A 27,437-nucleotide genomic window follows, 5' to 3' on the forward strand; every position below is an offset into this window, starting at 1 on the left:
TGAACCCTCCCCCCCACAGCACTGGCATTTAAATTGGAGAGCATAAGAGCATGTGAAGATCTTCAAGGAATGATGAGATTAAGATAGAAACATTGGAGATGCCATGTCTGTCAGCTTAGGCAGTTCCAAGGAACAGATTTTACATGCTTGTAAGAAGAGGACTCAAAAATGGAGCAGTTTCTGAGTTGTGTGACTCAGTGATGCCACAAAGGCTGTCCCTCCTTTCTTTCTGTTCACTTTGCCATCTTGACCATGTTGACTTTTTTCCCTGAGGCTTGTCCCTACTGTCAACAGTTGACTTAGGCAGCCAAGCTCCACATCTTTATTCACTGCATGCAGACATATGAACAAGAGAGCAGATCTTTTCCAACTGTCCCTTTTTATCAGGGAAGGAAGACTTTCCCAGAGAACCCTCAGCAGACTTCCTTATGGGGGCCTTTGACAGGATTAGATTACTTGACCATACCCCCAGCTGTAGGGAAGCTGGTAAAGCAAGTATCAGCTATTTTTAGTTGATATATTGGGAGGTGGGCTCTTCTAACAAACAATGGGGGAGGAAATGTGGTTGTTGATTAGTCTGCCACACATAGGATGAAGAATCGAGGATCTTTTCTGGAGTGTATTCCTGTATTGTGTAAAGATATAGTATCTCTCAGGGAATGAAAATACTAAATATTGTATTAGTGACTCTTTTGTTTTCCCGTAAGTAATAAGACACCTAATATAAAAATACTTTTGTATATTAGTAGCCTCAAATTCCAACAAAATTAGTAGCCTATAGCTACTCAATTTGAAAACACAGCTCTGAATTAAGTTTCAGAGAATTAAATGTGGAAATTTAATCTTAATCTTCACAGGAAAGTGACATTCTATATATTATTCATATGCTTTGACTAAAAGTGTCCCATTTGATGGCTCATACTATCAAAGCAGTGAGTACATTTGAAGAATCTTATAAAACATTTCAGAGCATATTTATTTGATGTAAAATATAGGTATGTCTGGTTCTAGGTATATAGTAAACTCAGCTAACTCTGAAGCCTTTGGCTATAGATACCTAGATATAATAGCTAAAATATTTTTATTGCTTGTAAAGCTCTTAGCAGAGTTTATTTTAAACTCATAACTGCTAGAAATTAAGGGTAAACTAAAAGCCAGAGCAATAGGTGTATGAAGGGATACAATGAAATTTGAAAAAAGGGAGCAGAGGTGTTGGGATGTGGGCAAGTCCTTAGTAAGGACTTGGGTTTGAATTCTCACACAGGAGCAGATTAGATTTTAGTTCTTTATGTTGTGGGAGTTGGAACAGAAGCTCCTGTATAACAGTTGAAACTTTGAAGGACTAAGTCTGTAGTGAAAGGTGGAACTCTGCCCACTGGCCAAGGGAAACATCAGAGAAATTGTCTTTGTCGGAAGGTCAAAGGAGTGCAGACAGGCATCCTGTGAAAAATGGGAACCTTTTGACCTTGTGCTGAGGAGGTTTGGAATTCAAACTTGCACTTTTCGTATAGTTTCATAGTCCCCAAGACAAGAAATTGACATAGAAACTGTTCTAATAAGGGGTTTAGGTAAAGAAAATACTAACATCCTTTGCTTTCTTTTGAGCAATTCTCAGAATATAGGTAGCAAGGCATATATTTTTCCAGGCAAGAGATGAAAAGAGTCGTATCTGGGGAATCTAACCAGCTTGAGGGGAAAGATAGGGATACCAGTATTTCTCCTAGGAAACTGCCTGACCATATCACCCTGAGGAAAAGACCATGATCCACAGGCCCCACCTGTAGAGCTTTCAGTTGGCAGTTTAAGCCAGAGCAGATAGGCAAGGATTCCCCAGACATTGAAAGAGAACATCTAATGTAAATACCAAAGACCAGAAAAAGCACCTTTGAAACAGTGATGATGAAAGGAAATAGGAATTAAAAAGCAAAATAAATAAGCAAGACACCCAAAACTACTAATATTCTCAACGGGAATAAAGATATTATATCCATGAAATGGGAAAAAGATACTATTTTAAAAGGAACATACAAAGAATATAAAAGAACATTATTATAGCAGAAATGAAAACATCACTTGAAACAATGAAAATAAAGAAATCTCCCAGGAAGTAGAGCAAAATGATAAATTGAAAGTATGAGCGAAAATATAAGAAAATAGGAGGACTCATTCTATAGGTTCATTTTCGAAATAATAAGTATCCTAAAAAAGGGGGGAAAAAACCAGAAAATGGAAAGACAGTAATAATTCCAGAAAACTTCCCCAGAACAGAGAGACATGAATTTCTAGATGAAAAGGATTATCCACTTCACAACAAGATATTATCTTCAGGATATTTCAGAACAGGTATGAGAGAGAAAAGATTCCCACCCATCTCCAAAGAGGAAAAATAAAATAGATTTCAGGCAAAAGATCAGGAAGTAATGTGGAATAGTACTTTTCACATTTCTGCAGGAAGACAGTTTCCTACTCAATAGTTCATTCCCAGCCAAATTTTATCGATTAAAAGTAATATTAAAGAAATTTTCAGCCTTAGGGACTTAAAAAATTATCTCCCACAAACCTTCTTTTAGGATGCCACTGCTGAATGTGTTTCAGCAAAATAAGGAAGTGAATCAAGAAAGGGAAGAAGGTTTGGAACTTGGAAATAGGAGATTCAAATCAAGGAAGAGGTGAAAAGAATCTCCAGGACAATGGTGAAGGGAAATCCCAAGGTTACAGCTGTGCGGTAGGCCTGCTTTGGTAACCAGTCCAAATTTCAGCAGATCAAAAGACTTTGGGAGAGATTTCGTCAGGAAAATAAAATTGATAGAACTCTGATTGTGTTTGAATTAACCAGCAGAGATTTCATGAACTGGGGAAACGAGGATTGAATAACAAAAAAGTACATAGAAACTGAGCAAGTTTTTAAAAAGAAAGCTAACTGTAGTATTTAAAGAAGTGTGCGGGGAAGGAAATGCAGTTGTGAATAGCTTTTGTACAAAGTCCAGGGAGTTAGATACAGAATTTTAACAAAGCCTGGCTCTGGGCTGATGGCATGTCCTGGGACACCTGGAAGAAACTACGTAAAACCACTTGGGAGCGACATTTCCACATCGAAGCTGCATTGAGATCTCACCAAAAAATAAAAATAAAAACAAGCAAACACAAAAACCAGGTCATCAAACAAACATACAAAACAAGCAAAAAACACGAACCAAAAAGTTCTCCTGAAGATGAGCTTATAATTAAAAATTATAAAATACATGATTTTTTTTTTCTTACTGAGAAGAGATGAGATATATATTAAGTCAGTCATGCCTATAATGTTTGATATTTAAGGCACTTAGGTTGATTATAATAGTAACATTTCTTTTCTAATTGAGACAATTTTTACTTACACTGTGCAGTTCTACACAATACACAATGGCATCATTTTAAAGTTTTCTTTTAATGGATAAATCTAATTTTATTTCTCACTGATATTTTGATTATTTTCACAGAGTAAAAGGAAATTTGAAAGAGAATGTAGAGAAGCAGAAAAGGCACAACAGAGTTATGAAAGATTGGATAATGATACTAATGCAACGAAGGCAGACGTTGAAAAGGTAAGAAATAATCCAAATTGACTTTGATATCAAAATATTACTTATTGCCCTAACCGGTTTGGCTCCGTGGATAGAGCGTTGGCTTGCAGACTGAACGGTCCCAAGTTCGATTCCGGTCAAGGGCATGTACCTTGGCTGCGGGCACATCCCCAGTAGGGGGTGTGCAGGAGGCAGCTGATCGATGTTCCTCTCTCATCAGTGTTTCTAACTCTCTATCCCTCTCCCTTCCTCTCTGTAAAAAATCAATAAACTATATATAAAAAAATATTACTTACTTACATATCAAAAGTAGTTCCAGTATTGGCATTGGTATTAGAGTTTCCCCAAGAGATATACTGCATCTAAATCTAAAATATACAAATATTTGCATACTTTATACATATTGGTCTGAGAAATTAATTAATATGTGTTAACTTATTTTATTGTAATGTCTTAACTGCATTCAAAATGCATAGGGAGATCCTAGCTGCTACTGGGAAAGAGCTTCTGTTCTATTCCAAAATAGGATAGAAGGTCTGAGGCAGTGGTTCTTAACCTTCCTAATGCCGCGACCCTTTAATACAGTTCCTCATGTTGTGGTGACCCCCAACCATAAAATTATTTTCGTTGCTACTTCATATCTGTAATTTTGCTACTCTTATGAATTGTAATGTAAATATCTGATATGCAGGATGTATTTTCATTGTTACAAATTGAACATAATTAAAACATAGTGATTAATCACAAAAACAATATGTAATTATATATGTGTTTTCCGATGGTGTTAGGCGACCCCTGTGAAAGGGTCATTCAACCCCCAAAGGGGTCGCGACCCACAGGTTGAGAACCGCTGGTCTAAGGTGTGTTGATAGGGTGTTCAAATGGGGGTTACATAGTATGCTTTCCCAACTTTACAGAGGGAAAACAGGATAAAGTTGTCAGATGTGATATTAGCTGTTTGTTTGTTTATTCACTCATTCATTAATGTTGGAAAATGGAACTTTCTCTTGTCACTTACTGATTCTGGGCCAGATGTTCCTGTAACATAATAATTGGCAGGATCACCCCTGTAACTGCTGCTGCTTTTCCTTCTCCCCTGCTATATGCTCCTTATCTTAGAACATTTGACAAAAATGATGCTGCTGAAATGTTGGGATTTTCAAATATAGATGAACCTTACTTTGCAGTTTTGTATATACACAGGCCCATGATTGCTATATTTTCTTCTTACGATTTCATAATTTCCTACAGGATCAGAACAAGAAAAAGTAGAAGGAAGAGAAGAATACAGTTGATCCTTGAACAACTCATTGTCAAAAATACACATATAACATTCAAATCCCCCAGAATTTAACTATTGATAGCCTGCTGTTACCAATAACATAAATAGTTGATTAATACATACTTGGTATGTTGTATGTACTATAAATCAGTGGTCGCCAACCTTTCAGACCGCACAGACCACCAGTGGTCCGTGGACCACTGGTTGGCGACCACTGCTATAGATTGTATTCTTATAATAAAGTAAGCTAGAGAAAAGAAAATGTTATTAAGAAAATCATTAGGAAGAGAAAATACATTTGCAGTGTTTATTTTTTTAAATTCACGTATAAGTGGACCTGTGCAGTTCAAACCTGTGCTGTTCAAGGGCTGACTATAATTTATTTTCTGCCTTTCGTTTTCTTTACATTAAAAAAAAACCCCTAAGATTATATAAACTTTAAGTTATAATTACCTTGAAGGTCTTCTTATATAACTTGTAATTTTTATATCTTGTCTACCCTATTTTTAATTACTTACACCTCTAATGATAGTCCCTGTCATTGAAAATAATGGTCTTCAGATAGTCTATTTGATTTTTTTTCAACTTGAACACTTCATTGTATTGACCCCACTTGTCTGACTGTTCAGTTTTAATTTCCTTGAGGTACCCAAAATATCAAATTTATTTTTTCTTATAATAGCTTTCTAAATATTTGTAGCAGATTCTCTACCCATAGGTGAACTATTGTGTTTTTTCAACTATTCCACATGTGAAATAGCTTCAAATTATCTTTCATTGTGACTACTTTCCTTTGGATACTCTTGAATTCATAAATATCCCACTTTAGTATGTTAGCTCAAGGTGGATATTATAATCCAGGTATGGTCAGATCAGTCCTGAATTCGATTACCTCTTTGTTTTGAACACTAAATTTATGTTAATTGTAGCCTAAATGTATATTGACTCTTTGGGCAACCACATTGTGTGGATTGACTCCCATTGAGTTTATGGTTCAATGAAATCCCCATGCCTTTTCATATATGGTGTGGTATGAGAATGTGTATCTCTCTGTACTGTTGGTATTTTAAATTCATATGTACATCTGAATCAATTATTAGATTTGTCTGCTGTTAAGATTTTTGGATCCTGATTTTGATCATCTATTTTACTTTCCTTCTTAGCATCATCATACACATAATGTGTTATCATTACTTGATAAAAATGTGGACCACAACATTATTATTTATTTATTTATTTATTTATTTATTTATTAAATGATTCTTTATTCATAAACTTGATGCAAATTTATAAAATTTACATTGCCAAATCTGCAATGAAAAATAAACTCCAAATAAAAACACAAAGCATGCCAAATGTGCAGCTTAAATAACACTATTTACATGGGAGACTCCTTGCTGGTTGACACTGACTTCTTAAGAACTCCTTGACTTATTATCAAATACTGATTATCCTATACAGTAGGTCCTTGGGTTACGTCTGAGATCTGTTCCTACAGCGCGACGTGACGCGATTTTCGCCATAAGTCAGAACCTACCTACGTAAGCACCTACATCACTCACATGGAGTACATACACAGCAGTAATGAAGTGAAACAGTAAAAAAGATTTAAATGAAAGATAACAGTTCCTGACCTTTACTTGTGGTAAATAAATAAAAACATAAAACACATATGTACATACATCAAAATGACAGAACTTTTTTTTTTATAAATACTGTAAATGGAAGATGGCGATGTACATTGAGTCCAATGTAACCCAAGGACTGCCTGTATAATAAAAGGCTAATATGCAAATAGACCAAACAGTGGAACGACCAGTCGCTATGATGCGCACTGACCACCAGGGGACAGATGCTCAATGCTGGAGCTACCCCCTGGTAGTCAGTGCACTCGCACACGGGGAGCGCTGCTTAGCCAGAAGCCCTGAGCTGAGCTCACAATTGGCGAGCGCAGCGGTGGTGGCGGGAGCCTCTCCTGCCTTCACAGCAGCACTAAGGATGTCCAACTGATGGCTTAGGCCTGCTCCCCAGGGAGTGTGCCCAAGCTGTCGGTTGGACATCCCCCAAGGGCTCCCGAATTGCAAGAGGGTGCAGGCCTGGCTGAGGGACCCCTCCCCCAAGTGCACAAATTCCATGCACCGGGCCTCTAGTTGAACACACAGTTTATGTACAAGGCACAGTTTGTATACTAGATAAATTAAGGAAACTCTTTAGCTGCACTCTCATTTAACTTATTTTTTTTTCTTCATTTTGTCTACAGAGATATCTTCAAAGACTGGTCAAACATCTTGAAATCTAGATATAACATGTCTAGTAGTTAGTTTGGCCTAACTTCTAGAATTTTAATGTTTACAGCTTCCTTTTTATTGCTCATTTGTTTGCAACTCCTTTAATTTTTAGAGAATTAGGAAAACTTTGAGGATTTGCTTTAGGAGCTAGAGAGTGGAGTAGTTCTGTTGTAAGTGAACAGGGAGGGAAGGGAACATAGTTTTTAGCAACTACTGATAAAAACTTAAAAAAAGAAATGGTGGAGAGGGAGCAGCTTAATTACTGATCTTTCTAAAGAAAAGGAAGCTAGTTGCACAGCAATGTGAACATATATAAACTTCTGAACTGTACACTTAATAATTAAGATGGTAAATTTTTAAAAATATATTTTATTGATTTTTTACAGAGAGGAAGGGAGAGGGGGATAGAGAGGTAGAAACATCGATCAGCTGCCTCCTGCACACCCCCTACTGGGGATGTGCCCACAACCAAGGTACATGTCCTTGACCGGAATCGAACCTGGGACCCGTCAGTCCATAGGCCGACACTATCCACTGAGCCAAACCGGTTAGGGCCATGGTCAGCAAACCGCGGCTCTTTGGCCCCTTGAGTGTGGCTCTTCCACAAAATACCACGTGCGGGCGCACAAGAACAGTGTGATTGAAACTTCGTGGCCCATGCGCAGAAGTTGGTATTTTGTGGAAGAGCCGGTATTTTGTGGAAGAGCCACACTCAAGGGGCCAAAGAGCCGCATGTGGCTCACGAGCCTCGGTTTGCTGAGCCACAGTTTGCTGACCACTGGGTTAGGGCAAGATGGTAAATTTTGTTATATATATATTTTACCACAATTAATATAAAAAGTAAATGCAATAATAAAAAAAGAAAGGAGAGGCAATAAATGTGAAGTCCAGAATATACCAGGGGAGGCTTCAATTATTTTAGCTTCTAGCCTTTGCTCCCAGCTTTAGGGATCACAACCAGTGACTTGGAGCAAAAGGAGTTTCCCCTGACAACCATTATGAATAGGGAGTCATTTGGGGAAGGGGAAAAATAGAAAGAAATGAATAAATGTGTGTACTTATCATCCCAGGATGGAACTTCAAATGTATTTTTCTCTAGAAGTACTTTGGACCATGGTGTTTAGTTTCCATAGTAGTTATTTATTGTAAGTTTTAAGTCCACTGTGGATTAAATGGGCTTTTTAAGTGGGCTTATCAGAGATCTTGGCTACCACATATTTCCACATAGGTCAGTATGTTTCTGAGTTGAGAAGAACTAACTTGTGGACCTATTGTTAGAGGACAGGGTCTACGTTTGTAGAGAATGGAATTAGAATATGAAATGTATTTACAATGTGCTTTACAATTTTCAAAACACTGTCATATAATATGATCTAGTCTTTGGAACACTGAAAAATTTTTTTTTTTTTTTTTTAAATATATTTTATTGATTTTTCACAGAGAGGAAGGGAGAGAGATAGAGAGAGTTAGAAACATCGATGAGAGAGAAACATCGATCAGCTGCCTCTTGCACATCCCCCACCGGGGATGTGCCTGCAACCCAGGTACATGCCCTTGACCGGAATCGAACCCGGGACCTCTCAGTCCGCACGCCGACGCTCTATCCACTGAGCCAAACCGGTTTCGGCGGAACACTGAAAAATTTTATTCAATTCTTTGTTTTGTTTTTAATCTATTTACAACAGTTGAGAAATTTGTTTAGATTCCCTTCTAATATATCTGAAATTAATGATTTGTGTCAAGTTTGTAGTCTAACATTCTCACCACTGTAAATGATACTAAAATGACCCATTGGAAAAACATTTCTACAAGAGCTGAAAATGAAAAGAACTATTTTCTAAATAAACATTTCTTAAAGTGCCTGCAGTTACGTATAGAGATGAAAATCATTGTTGACATATACTTTATCCAAAATCATCTTCTTATCATTTTGGTTTTATTGTGGTTCTGAGTTGGTTGTAAGTGTATCACATTCAAAGAAATGTTTTACTACTAACTTTTTAACTGTTTTAAAATATTCCTGATGCTGCTTTTCTCCTCTGATTAAAAGCTTACTGTTTCAAGCCATAATGTTTTCAAATATTTATTTAAAAATTTTTAACAATCTCAGTTCGGTAAGGGGAAACTTTGATTGGATTATCGCAAGGGGGAGTACTCTTGCACTAGACAGCGGTTCTCAACCTGTGGGTCACGACCCCTTGGTCAGGGGTCCTCAAACTTTTTAAACAGGGGGCCAGTTCACTGTCCCTCAGACCGTTGGAGGGCCGGACTATAGTTTAAAAAAAATTTATGAACAAATTCCTATGCTCACTGCACATATCTTATTTTGAAGTAAAAAAACAAAACGGGAATAAATACAATATTTGTATTTGCATGTGGCCCGCGGGCCGTAGTTTGAGGATCCCTGCCTTTGGTGGTCGAACGACCCTTTCACAGGGGTCACCTAAGACCATCCTGCATATCAGATATTTACATTACTATTCATAACAGTAGCAACATTACAGTTATGAAGTAGCAACGAAAATAATTTTATGGTTGGATTACAACATGAGGAACTGTATTTAAAGGGCCGGAAGGTTGAGAACCACTGCACTAGGAGACAAGGAATATTGTCATAGGGAGACTATTCTGGCTATAAGATCTGCAAACATCTCCTTAAATTTTGAATGATATCAGTAGAGAAAATCTAGTTTTAATATAACTTTTACAAAACTGTGTTAGCTCTTTAGTTCATTGGAATTGTATATTGTAATGTGCTCACCTAGAATTGGGATGTGGCTTTGGACTCTGTACCAGAATCATTGGCATTGTCAAGGTGGCATTGATTTTGTTCTTGTTGATAATGATTTGGACCAATTTGCTTCTAGGCCAAACAGCAGTTGAATCTGCGGACACATATGGCTGATGAAAATAAAAATGAATACGCTGCACAGTTACAAAACTTTAATGGAGAACAACACAAACATTTTTACGTAGTGATTCCTCAGATTTACAAGGTAAACTTTCAATATATGAAATTAATCTAGTTTTAGCATTGGAATAGTTACTCTTTAAATGTAAAACTTGAATTTCAGGCATCAATCAGAGTTTTTCTAGATTCATTAGTCATCAAGATTGGTAGTAAGAAATTGTTATTATGGTTTTGAAAACTAAATATATCCTAACTTTGAAATTATAAGTTTTCCTATAGATTTATTATTAGTGCAATAAACAGTCCACTAAAACAATGGCACTTTCTAAATAAATTTGAATGTTATATTATTAAGCATTATGACATAGGGGGAATTCATTGGAATTGTATATTGTATTCTGCTCACCTAGAATTGGGATGAAGCTTTGTGACACTCTATCAGAATCATTGGCATTAGTCCAGGTGTCAGAAATAAGTCTTATAAAATTTGTTTGCTAGCCTGATTTTTGCCTGCTTGTGTTCCTACTTGCCAGATCATAAATGTAATTTAAGCATGAGCTTGCCTACAAATCCCATCCATCATCACTTGATAATGGCAGTTGCCAAACAGCCTCAGGTAAAGACCACAGAATTTCCATGAAGCTTAAATTGTTACTATCTATTCTAGAAAGAAGAGAAATTAGAGAAAAGGAATTTAGAGAAAGTGTTGAAAGAAGTTGGATCTAGGAGAGCAGAGCGTATGTGGGAAGAATGTCAGCTCAAATGTACTTTTTTTCTTTGTAAGGCAAGTTAGAGGTACAAGTGAAGCATAGAAAGAGGAGGTGGACTAGAGTGGGTATCAGATTCTGGTCATTTAATCTCGGGTATCTGTCCTGCCACTCCTCACTCTGTGGTGCTTTTCTAGGCTTATTAGCCAAGCCTTTATATTCTTAGGAGACCTTAATGTGGAGACCACCTACTATTTGTATTTTGGGATGTGGTCCTTTTGTTTAGACCTTGCTATGGAGCAGTCTAGCCTTTTTGTGAAAGCGGGAACAGTTTTTTTGTGTATGAAATTGCAGGTCTCAAAATAAATTCCCAGGCTTTAGCACATAATTAAAGAGGAAAAGTTATATGAAGGCTGTTGGAGTTTTGGGATTTGATCAGTGTAGCTGTTTCCTAGGAGAAAGAAAGGTCAATATTGGCAAATAGGAAGTGCCAAAAAAAAGTCTCTTAAATTGTTGGGCTTCATATGTACCAGCATAATCCTTAGTGGCATGTGCCAAGGAATTTTTGAATTGTGAGAATCCCTTATATGTACCTGTGGCTGTCTGTTTTCCCTCTTGTGCCCCCAACCCTCAGAGTGACGGTACTCTGAGCTGTAAACTGTGATAGATCTGCGTACCTATTGGTATGCAGTCAACTGTAAATCCTTGGTCTAGCCAGATCTTACCAAAGTATTCTGAACTAACCTAAGGGTCAGAAGTCTCAGACTTCTGTATGTCATAGGCTAATTGCTTAAAAAGGAAAAAAGAAGGATCAAAATTCTGTCTTCAAATAAAACTTTTCCTGCAGTATTAACAGCATCTAAAGCAGTGGTTCTCAATCTTCCTAATGCCGAGACCCTTTAATACAGTTCCTCTTGTTGTGGTGACCCCCAATTTCATTGTTACAATTTGAACATAATTAAAGCATAGTGATTAATCACAAAAACAATATGTAATTATATATGTTTTCCGATGGTCTTAGGCGACCCCTGTGAAACGGTCGTTTGCCCCCCAAAGGGGTCGCGACCCACAGGTTGAGAACCACTGATCTAAAGGAAAGAAAGGTGGAGGCAGTATGAATCAAGTATGAGAAAGGTGGGTAGGCTGTAGGGATATCTTTAGACCAGCAGTCACCAACCAGTGGTCTGTGGACCACTGGTGGTCCGTGAGGTCCAAAAGGTTGGCAATCACTGCTTTAGATGGTTTGAAAACCAGTGTTACCTGGTTTTTATTTCTTTTGCTATTTAACAGGCCTCAAGTTTTAAGTATTAAAAGTCGATAGCACTTGTTAAAATGCATTAAAAACAGTATAACTATTAAGGTAGAACTTCAATTTTTTTTTTTTTTTTGAGGAGGGTGGGTTGCTTCAGAATGAAGAAAAAGATGTTTTCCTTTTTTTATTTCTGATTATTAGCAACTACAGGAAATGGATGAACGAAGGACTATTAAACTCAGTGAGTGTTACAGAGGATTTGCAGACTCAGAACGCAAAGTTATTCCTATCATTTCAAAATGTTTGGAAGGAATGGTTCTTGCAGCAAAATCAGTTGATGAAAGAAGAGTAAGTGCTATATAATTATATTTGAATTATGTATTTGGTTTAGGTGTGTGGTTTAAGTTAGTAAAATGAATTGGAAAAGGGGTGAAGAAATTGGTGGTAGTTGATTCTAAATTATATTCTGTAGAAGAAAGTCTGGCAATAGATTGGACTCGTTTGGACTCCAAGGACCATTATAAATACTAAAATTCAAATTGTTTCAAAGAGAGTTCTAACCCTTCCCTCTCCTGCCCCCACTAATTTTTCAGTTATACTGCAAGAGTGTAATCAAGCTGTGACCATGTTATAATACTATATTAAACTATTATTTTAGTTCAGTGGTCGGCAAACTCATTAGTCAACAGAGCCAAATATCAACAGCACAACGATTGAAATTTCTTTTGAGAGCCAAATTTTTTTAACTTAAACTGTATAGGTAGGTACATTGTTATTAACTTAATTAGAGTACTCCTAAACTGGCCTTTGCTAAAAACGTCCTCAGTCTGATTGAGGTACGTTCACTGAGGTCGACCCCTTCCAACTCTCCCATCCACTCGTCTTGTATACTTGTTTCGTCTATCTCCTTTCGTTCATTCTCTCTATATGTCCAAACCATCTCAACATACCTTTCTCAATCCTCAACACTACATCTTCTTTCACTCCATAACGTTCCCTAAAATTAACTTAATAAATTTTACTTAAAGTTTTAAATCAACTTCGCACTGTATGTGCGCACCCCCACGTGGTATTTTGTGGAAGAGCCACACTCAAGGGGCCAAAGAGCCGCATGTGGCTTGCGAGCTGCGGTTTGCCGACCACTGGTTTAGTTACAGGTTAGAGTAGGAGATGCTCACGGAGATCTAGAGTTGTAAGAGTTGCTTTTAACACAAGAGTTGGCACTTGAACTGGATTTGAAGTGTGGGTAGTGTATGGAATGGCCTTTATTGCAAAGGCCCATGAAAAAGAGGAAGTAGGGCATTATGAGTAGAAGGAACAGCATAGTCCTGTTCCCCTTGAGGAAATATATCTAATCACATTATTTTTTTATTAAAGTCTAGCAGAGTATTGTACCTGGTAATTTCTCAGTAAATGTTGATTGAATGACCAAAAGGATAATAGGCAGAAACTGAAGATACGTATCACATAGTATTTTAGTCTTCACAGCAACTTGTATTGTATTAGAGAGAATCCTTCCTGTAACAATTAGAATTCTGACTATAATTTTTAAAAGAATAGAAGATTTGGGGGTTTTTAAATTGGGAATTCAGAGGTACATTTGTATATTGGCATGGCTGAATCCAAGTTACAAATATAGTGAGGTCCCTCCTCTATCACTCTTCTTACCCTTTAGCAAATGATTGGTGGGGGTGGCATTAGTGACAAAATTAAGGTATCACTTAAGGATGACTTTTGACTACATGACAGGCAAAATGTACTATTAACAGAAATCCCATATAATAAAAGGCTAATATGCAAATTGTACCTCAACTAGGAGTTGGTCCAGGAGTTTGACCAGGGGGTGGGGCTGCCCAACTGCCCGTGGCTCCTCCCCCTGGCCAGCCATGCCCCCCATTCGCCCCCACAACCCCAATCGGGGGTGGGGCTGGCCTGCCAACCACTTGTGGCCCCTCTTCCCAGCCACAACCCCTCTCCCCAGCCAGCCTGGCCTGATAAGCCTCGATCAGAGCAGGCTGGCTGGACCCCCCCATCCGTGCATGAATTCGTGCACCGGGCCTCTAGTAGGGAATAAAAGAAAAGGTGGTTAGGGTGGGTAGGAGTTTATAGGATTAAAGTATTCTGTTTGAAAAAATGAGTTTAAGATGTCATTAGAATATTTGGATAGAGTATGTATGTCCAAAATTACAATATATTACTTATGCAAGTTTTAAAATTTTAGTTAAATGGTACTGAACTTTATATTTTCAAAGTTGCTTTTTGCACTCAGTACTGTTTGTGAGATCTTTTCCCGTTGCTCTGTTAACATTCCTGAGTATGTATTTAATATATTTTATTTATCCTTTCCCCATTGGATGAATGAAAGCTTTTCTACTTGTCTCTTACTTTCTTTTATGATTAGATGCCCTTTTATCTCTTCCAAAGGTCAACTTTTTCATAGACATCTCAAAGCAAAAGGCCTTCTTTCTTTGAAACTTCTTGTAATTTCTACTTGGGAATAACCTTTTCTATATTCCTTTCTTTCAGTTAGACCTTTCTTATCAGCTAACTAGTCCTCAATGAATTTCAGTAGGGTAAAGCTATGGAATGAAAACATTCATGAATATTACAAATTAAGAAAGTGGTAATTTCTTTGTAAATTAGCATTGTTTTCTGTTGGGATTAAAATAGGGTTTATTGTAAAGTCACAGGAAGAAATTATTTACTTTAACCCTTAGATGCTTACTGTAGAATTATTTCTTTAAATTTTTTCTTTTTTCTTTAATGGATTAAAGTTTTGAAAACTAATGTGGTATTCTGAACAAATGGAATGGTTTTTAAAACACGTTTCTTGTGTATAGGACTCTCAAATGGTAGTAGACTCCTTCAAGTCTGGATTTGAACCTCCAGGAGACTTTCCATTTGAAGATTACAGTCAGCATATTTATAGAACCATTTCTGATGGGACTATCAGTGCATCCAAACAGGAAAGTGGGAAGGTGGATGCCAAAACCACAGTAGGAAAGGCCAAGGGCAAGTTGTGGCTCTTTGGAAAGAAGCCAAAGGTAAAAGTCATAAAGTTTCTTTATGCTAATAATTTTGTTTTAGTGTGTCATTTAAATGAATGTAGGTATCAAATGGATAATGGTTTAATATTAATAGAAAATAAATATGTTGAATGATTCAATTATTTTTCACTTATTAGAAACATAGTTTTATTCTTTCATAGTAAAAATTATTTTTAGATTTAACATTTGACTACCACTTAATAATGAATAAAATAATTTGTTAAATGTCTCTTAATTATATGCTTTTGAAATTTCATTTGTGTATAGTTTCAATCAAAATTTTTAAGGAAACATTATGATCTAATTATGTAAACTAAAATGAAGTTTTAGTTTGGAATGAATGATTGACCACAGTAATAATTGCAGTTTTCAATTGGAATGAATGATTGACCACAGTAATAATAAATACCAAATTAGGACTTCTAATAATGTTTTTTTTTTTTATCATCCATGTGAATATTTAATGGGAAGGGCTCAACATTTGTGGTTATTTGAAGTTTAAAAAAATCTATAATTTACTAAGAAAATCTCACTCTTCTTGTTGGAACCTGTCTTTTGATATGTTGTTTATTTTAGATAGATAAATCTAGCTCAGCAGGTGAGCAAATGGAATAGAGGAGAGCTTAGTCTTTCTTAACAATTTAGTGATTATAATAGTATTATATCAGGAAAATAGATAATGTACTTTTAATCTATGTCTGTATTTATTAAAGCATACATCATTATTTTAATACATTTTTCTGATTTTGACATGAATGTAGATAAAATTGTAATATATGTGTATATTTAAAATCACAATTATAGTTAGCTAAAGCTTTATTCATGCTTTTAATAATATTATCCAGTCAAGAAGTTAAGAGTGACTTTGTCAGATCAGAGTAGCTAAGAGAGCTTAGATAAATAAGGAATACTGAAATTAAAAGAAAAATAAGGATGAAATAGAAATAGTCTGAAAAGAAAGCCACAAATGTAATGAAATTTTTTTGCCTATTTGTGATAATAGTTACAGTTTTAACATTTTAATATATTTTTTAATAGACATTACCTATTATAGAACCTTTACTGTCGCCGCTGCCTTTACTGCTGACAGCTACAGGTTAAGTAAAGGTAGTGCTAATATTCTAGAAATCAGAAGACAGTTTTAAAAATCTAGGTCACATTGCTCTAACATTACAATTTGCGTACTCTATATTTCTAATCTGTCAGTTTGTAAAAAAATGATAAAATGAAATGGTACATTTTTAAAAGTAAATTTTACTTTTTAAAATGATAGTTTTGGCAAAACTATGTTAACTTTCTTATAATATTTTTATAGAAAGCTTTATTTGAGATATATTTTGTGAAAAGTATGTTGCCAAAAATAGAATTTTCATTTAGAAAAAAACTATGCACATTTGGCTTATTGATTCCTTTCTTTATTTCCATATTAGCCACAGTCCCCACCCTTAACCCCTACTAGTTTATTCACATCCAGTACTCCTAATGGGTCCCAGTTTCTCACATTCTCCATTGAGCCCGTGCATTATTGTATGAATGAAATAAAAACAGGGAAGCCCAGAATTCCTTCTTTCAGAAGTCTCAAAAGAGGGGTAAGTTTAATAATGGGTTAAAATGCATGATGGCCTATTGTGTGTGTAGTGTGGCTTTTAATACTCTCCACCCTCATTATAAGGCTCTCTCTCCTATAAATATGTAGTTTAAAAACACCACAGAATTAAGTATAGCTGCCCTCAAGTTAAAAATAACTCCTCTTTATAACATTTGAAATGCTCAACCATAAAAGAATGGTATTATAAAGAGGGTGCTGGGTACAGTCATATTAGCTATTTTTTGTTTATGTGAAATCATATGTCCACCATTGTCTTGTAATGTATTGACATTTTTAAGACTTTCAGTAATTTGTCACTGGAGTTACTCATGTAATAATTTGTCACTAATGATGACTTCTGCCAATTTATAAAGCACTGTTTTGTTGACAAAAAATCAAGTTCAATTTTAATTGCCCTACTTTTTGAAACATAAAATACAATTTATGATAGTTAAAAAAGTTAAAGATAAACATGTTAAATATCAAGATTGTAGATAAAATTAAGATAATATATTAGAAGATAGTTTGTAAATTGTAAAACCTATAAAAATAGTAGATATTATTGAATATGTTTACATAAATTTCTTAAACTAAAAAAAAGTAAGGTTTTTTTTCCCCCCAGAATTTTTTCTTTTTAAAAGTTGGGCAGCCTTTGGCATTTACTTATAACTAAAGATGCTCTGCAAATGAGAAAATTTAGAATAGTAAAAAGCAAATATTAAACTGTTTCTTAGCAACAACCGTTATACTGCTGATAAATAAATTAGTGTTATTCCATTTTGTTAGACTACTTTTTCTTGTTTATGTTTGATTTTAAGGCTATATTTATAATAGTCATAGCTCATAATTTATATACATTTCTGAGATTTGTTTACAGATATGAAAACCAAAGGTGTGATAACCCATAGAGTCTGTGTCATATGAAGTCTAATCATTTATTAACAGTAATATACTGTAGTTGGGTTCCCTCTTGCTAGTGCTCTCTCTCTCCCCTCCCTATTCCCCTCTTCCTTTCCACCTGCCTTTTCTCTCATTTCTTTCTTTTCTTCTCTTTCCGTCCCTGTTTAACCTGTCTGTCTTTTTTCTTACTTTTTGCAGTCCTTTCTATCTTCAAATTGCTTTAGTTCATTTCCGTTTTTGCCAGTGTAGAACATAATAATTTAGGGCATGATCGCATTATTGTCTACATTCCCCACAAAACAGTAATGTCAGTAATGCAGCAGAAATGTCTTAGTGTATTATGTCCCTTTTTGGACTTCCCTTTTTCCTATAATGAAACCAAGTTTTTTACATCTACCTTACCTAATTCTGTATGTGGATAATATTATAGGTAATTAATGACATTTTGAAAAGTCCCTGTGAATGAGTGTGCATTATACCTATAGGCAATATGCAATAAGCAATGGAAATCATATTTGGGATTTCTGTTGCCTGAATTTGAGGGTAGAATTAATTCCTATTTTTCTTCTCTATGATAATTGAGACTACATTAAATATTGCCTGAATTTGAGGGTAGAATTAATTCCTATCTTTTCTATGATGATTGAGAATACATTAAATATTGTTACATAAGTCATGAGAAATTACTATTTAGTAGCCATATTTTTGTGTAACTGTTTATGTGTCCTACACATTGAGTCTTCCAAGCCCAATTATAGTACACTACACAGTATAGTCATGGAATATGAAGTAACTGTACTTCTATAAAAAAAAGTTTAGGCACTTAGTTCTGTGAGCCCTAGAAAGAGAAGCTTAAATATGTGACATATTCATTCTTATTGGAAAAATTTATGGTTAAATTTTATTACTATAGAACTTTAAAGTATCTGCTTGGTCACCATCTTATGTCCACATATTGCTTTAATTTTAAATATAAGTATATTGTTTTTTTGGAGGGCCTAGTTCCAGAAGGCCAAAATCCTCCCACTTTTTAATTATTTATCATGGCAAAGAAAGAAGCGGTATACAAGATAGAAAATATGACAGACAAATCTATTAGGGGATTACAGGAGACAGGAGGAAGGAAAGTTCAATTTAGCCTTGCTGTTGAGAAATTGCTATCTTTTTGATTGGTTACATATATTTCAAAAGTAATCCATAGAGATGTTTTCCTTCCATTTCTCAAAATAGAAAAATAAAAAAAGATAAACTTTAAGAAGCCACGTTTTGTGTTTTTACATAGATTTACATGCAAGTTTGTTAAACTTACAAAGTAAGTCTTAAGGTTTTTTCCCCCAGGTTTTTAAAAATATATTATTTATTTATTTATTTCAGGAAGGGAGAGGGAGAGATAGAAACATCAATGATGACAAAGAATCATTGATTGGCTTCCTCCTGTAGGACCCCTACTGGGGATCGAGCCCGCAACCTGGGCATGTGCCCTGATGGGGTATGTAACCGTCTCCTGGTTCATAGTTCAGTGCTCAAACCACTGAGAAACACCAGCCAGGCTTCCCAGTTTTGTTGAGAAATAATTGACATACATCAGTGTATAAATTTAGGGTATGCAGCATGATGGTTTGACTAACATATATTGTGAAATGATAACCACAATAGGTTTAATTAACATTTATCATCACATGTAAACACAATAAAAAGAAAGGAAAAATGATTTCTCCTTGTAATGACAACTCTTAGGATACACTCAACAATTTTCCTATGTGTTCTGTGGAAGAGAACTCCTACTCTTTATACTAAATCACTTTAGGCACTTCTTACATTTCCACTAAAGTAGCCAGCCAAGTAAATTTAATCCCCAGTTTATATAAAAACAGAATATTTTTTAGTCATCATTTTTTCCAGTTTTGAGAAATAATTGATGTACATCACTGTATAAGTTTAAGATGTACAACATGGTGGTTTGATCTACATATATTGTGAAATGATTTAAGTTTTCTTAAAACTGATAAATTGTACCAATTCAAATTAGAAACTTGTGTCAAGCTATATTTGTTACATCATTTTTCCTAAATACCCACATTTTGACTTTCTAAAAATGTATAATTTATTTTTCTTAAAGAAAACCTAGTATGCACAGTTTCTAGTATATTTAAGGATATGAGAAATGTTATATTGGATCAGTGTTTTTTAATTTGACCATATGTAGACCTTTTCTGAGGGTCTATAATTTCTTTCAAAATCTAACTATTAATGGATATTTGGTGTGCTAAAGTTAACTACTTAATTTAGAAACGAATAATTTTTTCTCTATATCTACTTCATTTGAGCTTACTGGGTACTCTTTTTTGGGGGGTTGGGGCGGTAGATTGATCTAGCAATAGCAAGTCCATGTTTTCTGTCTAAGTTATGTAGGATCTTATAAACTTCTAAAGTAATTTTTGTAAGCTTTTTATCTATCCAGAGTACAGTTCTCAGAATTTCTTTGTCTTTAAATGAAATACATCTAATAATATTAATAGCCTGATTTCTTTTTAAAGCTCCCTTGTATATTTATTAAGATATAGTGGGTATGTGAAATTTTCTAATTATAAGTATATAATAATTACATATAAGAGTGAGGTGTTTCTGTATTGAACATGAATTACTTTATATATGTCTAATATTTTTACAAAAAACTTGAGTTTTTTTGTATCCCCAGAATTTGATTAGCTAAACATTGAAACATCTGATATTTCAGTATATAATTATCTTAATGTGTTTTCTAAAACATTAATATAGAAACTGAAAAAATAATTTGCATCACTTAGAAATTTAGCTGGTGAAAATTATAAAAGATAAATCCAATACCATAGGGAGTTTGCTTCTTGTCTTGTATATAATTTTGTTCTAATAACATTTAAAGAAGAGCATCTTCTTTTAATATCTTTTAAAAATTCAAACCATTAAATCTCATCAGGAATTTTGTTACAAAGATGTTGTGGTTTTATTGCCTGAAACTACTGACAGTCTAAAGAATGTTAAGCTTAATTTGGAAAGGTAATGAATAGCTTATGTCATCTTTTCTTATCATTATAACCATTTATATATGACAAATTCATCAGAGATAAGGGGTAGATATTTTTGTCAGCTATTTATTAAAATTCATAATTTTATGTGAAATTCTACCCGACATTCCCCTAACTGCTTTAAAATATTATGATTTAGAAAACTGGGAATGATAAAAATTTTAGAGGCTGCTAACCAAATGCAATGAATATTAACTTAACTTTGTAAAGCTCTCCTGTGTATTCTTGGTCACAGGGTGTGTGTGTGTGTGTGTGTGTGCTTGCGTGAACATACTGTGTACCTGCACATGTCCATGCATCTCACATGTTTAGTTGGGATGCTAGGTAGATGCAATGCCAGTTGCAGAACTCTGCCAACCCACAGAATGTGCATTTTATATACATGTGTAGTATATAGAACTATATGATAATACTCTGGCTATGTCATTTCATATTTTCAGAAAGACTAAATTTTAACCAATTTTCTAAAAATTAAAGTTATATTTTCAGTGTTGATTTCAAGCATGTAGATTTCAGAATAAAAACTGAAAAATAGAAGCTATATCTTCAAAGCAAAATTCAGCCCATATACTTGTGTCTATTAGGAAATACGTATGGGGAACTTGAATCTAAGTGATTCATTTATTAGTTTGGTAATACTGTGTTTTTAATGTGTCTGTACATTTTAAAAAGTACCTTAAAACTAAAGTAGGAATATTATCCTCACCTAAAACTACCCTATGGTATTTTAAACTATAAAAATTCAGGAAATGGTGTTTTGTTTAATACATTGGAAAGAGCATTCCATTTTTAAATCCCTTATATGATTTTTTTTAAATGGCTGTTAAATCTTTTATATTCAACTTTTCAAATAGTAGTATTTTGAGAATGAAGAGCTAAATAAGTGAAATTCACTTATGTAAAAATTCTCCTTTAAAGAAGAAAATACATGATTACTGATAGAATGATTACCATTTACTTTTTAGTTTTAGTTGCATATATAAAATATCTGCCCATTATCATCATTGTATTTTGTTTTGTTTTTGTTTTGTTTTTTGCAGATAATTTACTTTCAGAAATGTGCTTAAAATTGTTTTTCTGGCATAATTGTTTGGATTGTGAAATGTACATGATTTATTTTAACATTGTAAAAAAATATATATATATAGGTTATTGCATCTATATTATGGTTTCATGTGAATAATTTGCCATTTCTTTCTGTTTTCCATTGAACTATTCAGTGGTCGGGGAAGATGGTAAGCCTTATGTGCTGATCTATATACTGTGCCAACATTAAATAATCTCAAATCATTATTTTGTTTAAAGTCAAAACAAATAGTAAGGTACAGATCCACATTTTCATCTTATATGTTTTTCTTTTTATGATTTAATCTATATAGAGTCCAACAAATGCCAGTACCTCTTGATATCATAAAAATTCAAAAATAATGTGGTTAACCTATAATCAGTCCATTAAGTTCTTGAATGTTATTGAGTCCTTATTTAGTCCTTGTCATGTTACAATGTTACAGAGAATAAAATTATAGTTAAAGTAGTGGCCTGGTGCATAAATTCGTCCACATTGAAAGGAAATTAATTAAGAGAAATATTTTAATATTGCTGTTCGTCATTTCTCTATAATGGAAATGTCAACCACATTCACGATCAACAATGACAGATGGAAACACAGGCGTGCGATTGGCGCCAGCGAGAGCTTTATATGTATTGCGCATATGCGAGTCAACTTAGCCTTTTATAGATATAAACTTGCTTAATTAGACCTGCTTTCTGATTTAACTAAACTTTTTCCAGCCCAGTGAAGCACCCCAACTTCTCTTTCAGGTAATTGTCAGCAACACAGCAGTAAATATCAACACGAAGCAGATTATTATTGTAGATCACGCAGGGAAAACAAAGGGTAAAATATTTAACTGCAGCAGTGTTTGACTATATTCTGCGCAGTGAGGAAACCTGAGGGCATTTTCAAGGTCCACCATTTCTTCTTTTCAGTCGGGCCAAGTTTCTAAGCTTTCTAAATCTCCATTTTCCAGCTAATGAAAATAGGATTCCACTGAGTCTCCTATCTACCTACTCTAGGACTTCTGTGAGGATCAGATGAGATGAGGCATGGGAAAATGCTTCACAGAAATTTGGTTAAAGTGTGAAATGTTTCCACCTGGCTATGAAGCAAGTCGTGTTCCTGGGCTGAAGAAACTGCAAGGAGACTGGTCGCTAGGGAGAGGAAACCGGGCATTGCTATGTGATGTCATTACCCGGACAGACACTTAGTATATATATATATATATATATATATATATATATATATGCTATTTTGAAAGTTACATGGTAGAACAAAAGTTTGTTTTTATAGAAGGAAAATTAAGTGATTTTCCTTAACACCCTTTTATAAATACTTTATTTTAACCTTCTCCTGAGGATATGTTTATTGATTTTTATAGAGAAAGGGAGAGAGACATGGATTGCTTGCCTCTGGCTCATGCCCCAACCAGGGATGGAAACAGAAACTGAGGTATGTGTCCTGACCAGGAATCAAACCTGCAACCTTTTGGTGTACGGGACGATGCTCCAGCCAACTGTGCCATGGCCAGGGCTTCCCTTTTAAATACCCTTTAAAAAAATAACATAAATTTGATTTTTTTTAAGAGTTTATGAGAGTTTATCATAAGATTCATTGAGTTTTCCAGAAAGTAAGAACGAAAATTTTTCTACTAATTTTTTTTTTGATCAGCATAGCAAAGTTCTCTAGCCAGGTTCTGTCTTTATTGTCCTGTTACATCTGTATTTATACCAGTTGATTTTAATCCTATCCATCTCTACTAATTTATTATAGTCAGTGCTTTCTTCTGACAAATAACCTAAATATCGTGTGTGTGTGTGTGTGTGTGTGTGTGTATGTGTGTGTGTGTGTTTATATGACAAAGAGAGAAAGAGAGAGATGTTCCTTTACACATTTATGTATTTCAGACAAATTAATGGAAGTACATTGTGAAAATGTTAGCCCAAAACTATTGGGTTCTTACATAGTTTCTCACTTTTAGAAAATAAACCACTGTTTTTCAGACTCTTGCAATTCAGCCTTTTATGAATCCCCTTGTAGGAGACTTGTTAAATGCGTCAGAGGTCTTCTTTACATCCATAGGAAACAGAGTCGAGTTACTTTTCATATTCTATAGAAGAATAGGTTATAATGTCAAAATGGGATATTACATATGCAAGTGTCTAGGATCTAATGTTAATAAATTTGAGAACAAGGTTTGATTAGGGATAGATGGAAATTTGGCAGATTTATAGCTAGTTTTGAGTTTATTGTAATACTACCAAATAAGTTACATTGGAATACATTTTCTCACTCTATTAAATAGTTTTTCAAAATTTTAACACATATTTAAAAAATATAAATTAGAAAGTTTTATCTTTGGCACATATATAATAGTTTTCAAAACCTGTACCATAAATTAGATTAAACCTGACAACATATAATGATAATTGACCACTAAATTTCAAGGATAGGAAATTTTGCCATTTATTCATTTAGGTCAAATTTGATTGATTTGACAGGTTCTTATGTATGGTGACTGGTAGATTAAAAAACAACAGCTACTTAGACAAAATATCCTTCTTCTTAGGCAAGTTTGTTGAATGTCCATATGTGAAGGCCATTTGGGAAAATTCTAGAGATTCTGTTATTAATTAAATGTTACATTTGATCAGGGCTCATCCTCAAATTGAGTGTTCTCATTTTTCTTAAAGTAAGGGAAGCATTCTTATAATGGTGAAATAAAGCTTTTTAGCTTATGTTATAGGCACAAGTGGCCCACAGAGCAAGATGCATTTATTTTGGGAGCTCCCTTCAGCAACACTTTAAAAACTGAACCTGTGTATTCTTAAAATAACTATTTTAGAAAGAAGAATGAGATAGGTGTCATTAGTTTTTGGAGGATATAAAAACCATGTAAATATGGGTTTATATCAGATGGAATCAATAGTTGCTAATATTTGCTCCATTGTATAATCTCTAATAAAATAACTAAAGTAACAGTAACATGGTTAATATTTAAGAAATGAATGACATCATTTCAATCAAATTTACATCTAAATACTAGCACTTTCCTTCAATGATATAATTTTTTGAAAAACAAAGCATTAAGAAATTTTCAAATATCAAGCTTACTTCCAAAAGAAGAATTATATCTCTCTTTGGATTATATCATTCTTTTAGGAACAACTGAGGTATATTATTTGGTTGTACAAAAGGATAATTGGAAAAGACTCCTTATTGGAATATAATCTTTACTTACATTTCACTTAGTGGATCTTTTGTTTTTTAATTGTCAAGTATGTTTTGGTTCTAAAGAACAGATTGGTTTACAAGTGTAATCATTCAAAGACTATATGCATTAATTAGAGTGTCTTTATGAGGTAAGTTGCTTACATAATTCAGTTATACAGACTTCATATTTTCAGTCTGAACATTTGTAATATGCTGACTGGGATGTGTTGATATATTATATATAAAACAATAATATATATAGATGAGAAATGTTACGTGTTTCCATTTGTTGTTGTTGCTGTAAGAAGATCCATATGTATTTATTTTATCTCTGCCAAGACCTGGGAATAATGTGATACTAGTCATTACCTAATATCTTTATCATCCTGTTTCATGATTTTATATGCTGACTGGAATTTGAGCCTTTTGTTAATAGAGTTGTTTTAATTAACACACATATCTATGTAGGTTTTTTTTTCTTAAAAGGGATTGTTTGGGGCTAATTAGAAATTAAACTTAAAAATTGATATTCTTATTTTATAACAGATATATGTGAAAAATAAAATTTCTTGAAAATGCTTTTTATACTCATTTAGATTCTCTTTTCAGGGCACAGCACTAGAAGATTTCAGTCATCTGCCACCAGAACAGAGACGTAAAAAACTACAGCAGCGCATTGACGAACTTAACAGAGAACTACAAAAAGAATCAGATCAGAAGTATTTTTCCATTAAGTTCTCTCTACCATTATTATTCCTTTCAGGGTCTATTTTGAGTGATGTGTTTAGGTGTGATGTATAAAAAGTTTAAAAATCATTCATCCTAGTTGAAATATCTTTTGAGGGGAAAAAACACTCTGAAGTGTTTATGGTTGCTGTGTCACAAGTAAAAATGAAATTTTAGAGTTTCTTGGGTTGCAGATTACTTATTGGAGTTAATCGTATATATTTATGCCTCCCAAAAATTTACAAAATCACATGATGACTCATTATTAACTACCTCTTATGCTTGGATAAATTTCATTTTGCTTTGGTTTATAAATTGAGTTCAGTAGAAACCTGAAGCTATAATTATTTCTTTTGCAGAAAAATATGTTGGAAAACAGTACTTTACTATGGCTTCAGATTCACTCACTCAGTGCTTTATTTTTTCCCCAATTTTATAAAAACATTCCTGTATTTCAGTTTTGTTTTAATGAACATAGAGAGGTATGATGAATAAAGGGTTGTTACAGTGAATTGGTGACTTATTATCTGCTTTTACACTGAAGATAAAATTGGAGCTTAAGGTCTGGTATGAGTGATTAAAGGAATTGTTAAGAATTATTTATCAGATATGATTGTCTGCTTGATTATAAATGAAGTAAGGCATTATAATCAGTTCTCGTCATTTGTGGCAGTTAGGCTCTATAGTCACTGTGAACACTGACTGGTTAGTGAATACCAAAACAGAAAATACAGGGCTCCAGATATTAGCCTCTGGTCACAACATTTGTATTAACTGGTCTATACATAACCTTGTTTTATGCTTTCCTTAAAGACAAGTTTTTAAATATATATTGTTGATTCATTAATTTTGAACTCAGGGCCAACACCACGGTAGCTCATGCCTGAACAGAGCTTATATAACATGTATTTTCTCCTCACAGCCTTCTCGCTCTTAGGAACACTAGATAGCACTTCAGCACTACGCTTACGGGCTCTCATAAAGAGAAAAATCACCAACAATGAGCACAGAAAGGACAGTTGTCCAGAGTATCAGAGCAGAAATAAGAAGTTAAAGTATCTCCTTGTTTGAACTCAGCTGAGAATGTACACATAAATCAGATGACTCAAATTTTTCTCCACTCTGTGCATGTCTAATGACTATAAAAATGCCACATGTGTTCCTTTTTGGATTACAAATAAATGTTAGCAAATGGGCAATTCACAGATATGGAATCTGCAAATAATGAGGACCAACTCTATTAGTATTACATTTTTTATTGAGGTATATTAGACGTATTAACATATTAGTTTCAGATGTACATCATGGCTCAATATTTGTATATATTGCAAAATGATCACCATGATAAGTATTTAATATTTTTCACTATACATAGTCACAAAAATGTTTTTTCTTATGATGAGTAACTACTATCTTAGCTACTTTCAAATATACAATACAGTATATACCATGTTGTATATTACTTCCCCGTTAAATAATTTTTAAATGTTAAAATATTTCTTACTAGAGCAACACGTAAATGGTCTCTGGGAAATTATAACATATAATGTAATATTTAGGGCTTACTATATGTAATAGACTGTCAGGACTTTAGTAGATACAAAAAGGTAATAAAATAGTTCCTGATCCTAATAGGCTCACATTTTAGTTAGGAAAGATAAAACTCAGTGATTTAATTTCTGTACAAGCTGGATTATTACAGCTGCTAATAGAGAGATAAAGTTCTGGGGGAACCTAGAGGAAAAAAATAATGAATTCTTACTGGGATAATTAAGACGAATGTCACTGAGGAGAAGTTGGGGGAAGAGGAAGGGTGATTGTGTAGGAAACTGATGTTT

The 27,437-nt window shown here is 34.2% G+C and overlaps 1 protein-coding gene across 3 annotated transcripts in view; it reads left to right on the plus strand.

Annotated features, from left to right (window-relative positions):
- The window catches only part of FNBP1L (formin binding protein 1 like), a 119,143-nt gene that overhangs the window by 79,714 nt on the left and 11,992 nt on the right, over positions 1-27,437 (plus strand). For 2 of the 3 annotated variants that reach the window (XM_070405621.1, XM_070405622.1), the window contains exons 6-10: positions 3,480-3,584; positions 10,001-10,129; positions 12,205-12,351; positions 14,844-15,047; positions 25,483-25,592. In XM_070405621.1, coding sequence (XP_070261722.1) covers positions 3,480-3,584; positions 10,001-10,129; positions 12,205-12,351; positions 14,844-15,047; positions 25,483-25,592 — 695 coding nt within the window. Of the gene's footprint in view, positions 1-3,479; positions 3,585-10,000; positions 10,130-12,204; positions 12,352-14,843; positions 15,048-16,480; positions 16,640-21,823; positions 21,839-25,482; positions 25,593-27,437 lie in introns of all 3 variants that reach the window. The other variant, XM_070405623.1, reaches the window with a different exon arrangement.

This window comes from Myotis yumanensis, unplaced genomic scaffold (genome assembly GCF_028538775.1).
Source record: "Myotis yumanensis isolate MYYU_CA2020_CCGP unplaced genomic scaffold, mMyoYum1.0.hap1 SCAF_2, whole genome shotgun sequence".
Lineage (NCBI taxonomy): Eukaryota > Metazoa > Chordata > Mammalia > Chiroptera > Vespertilionidae > Myotis > Myotis yumanensis.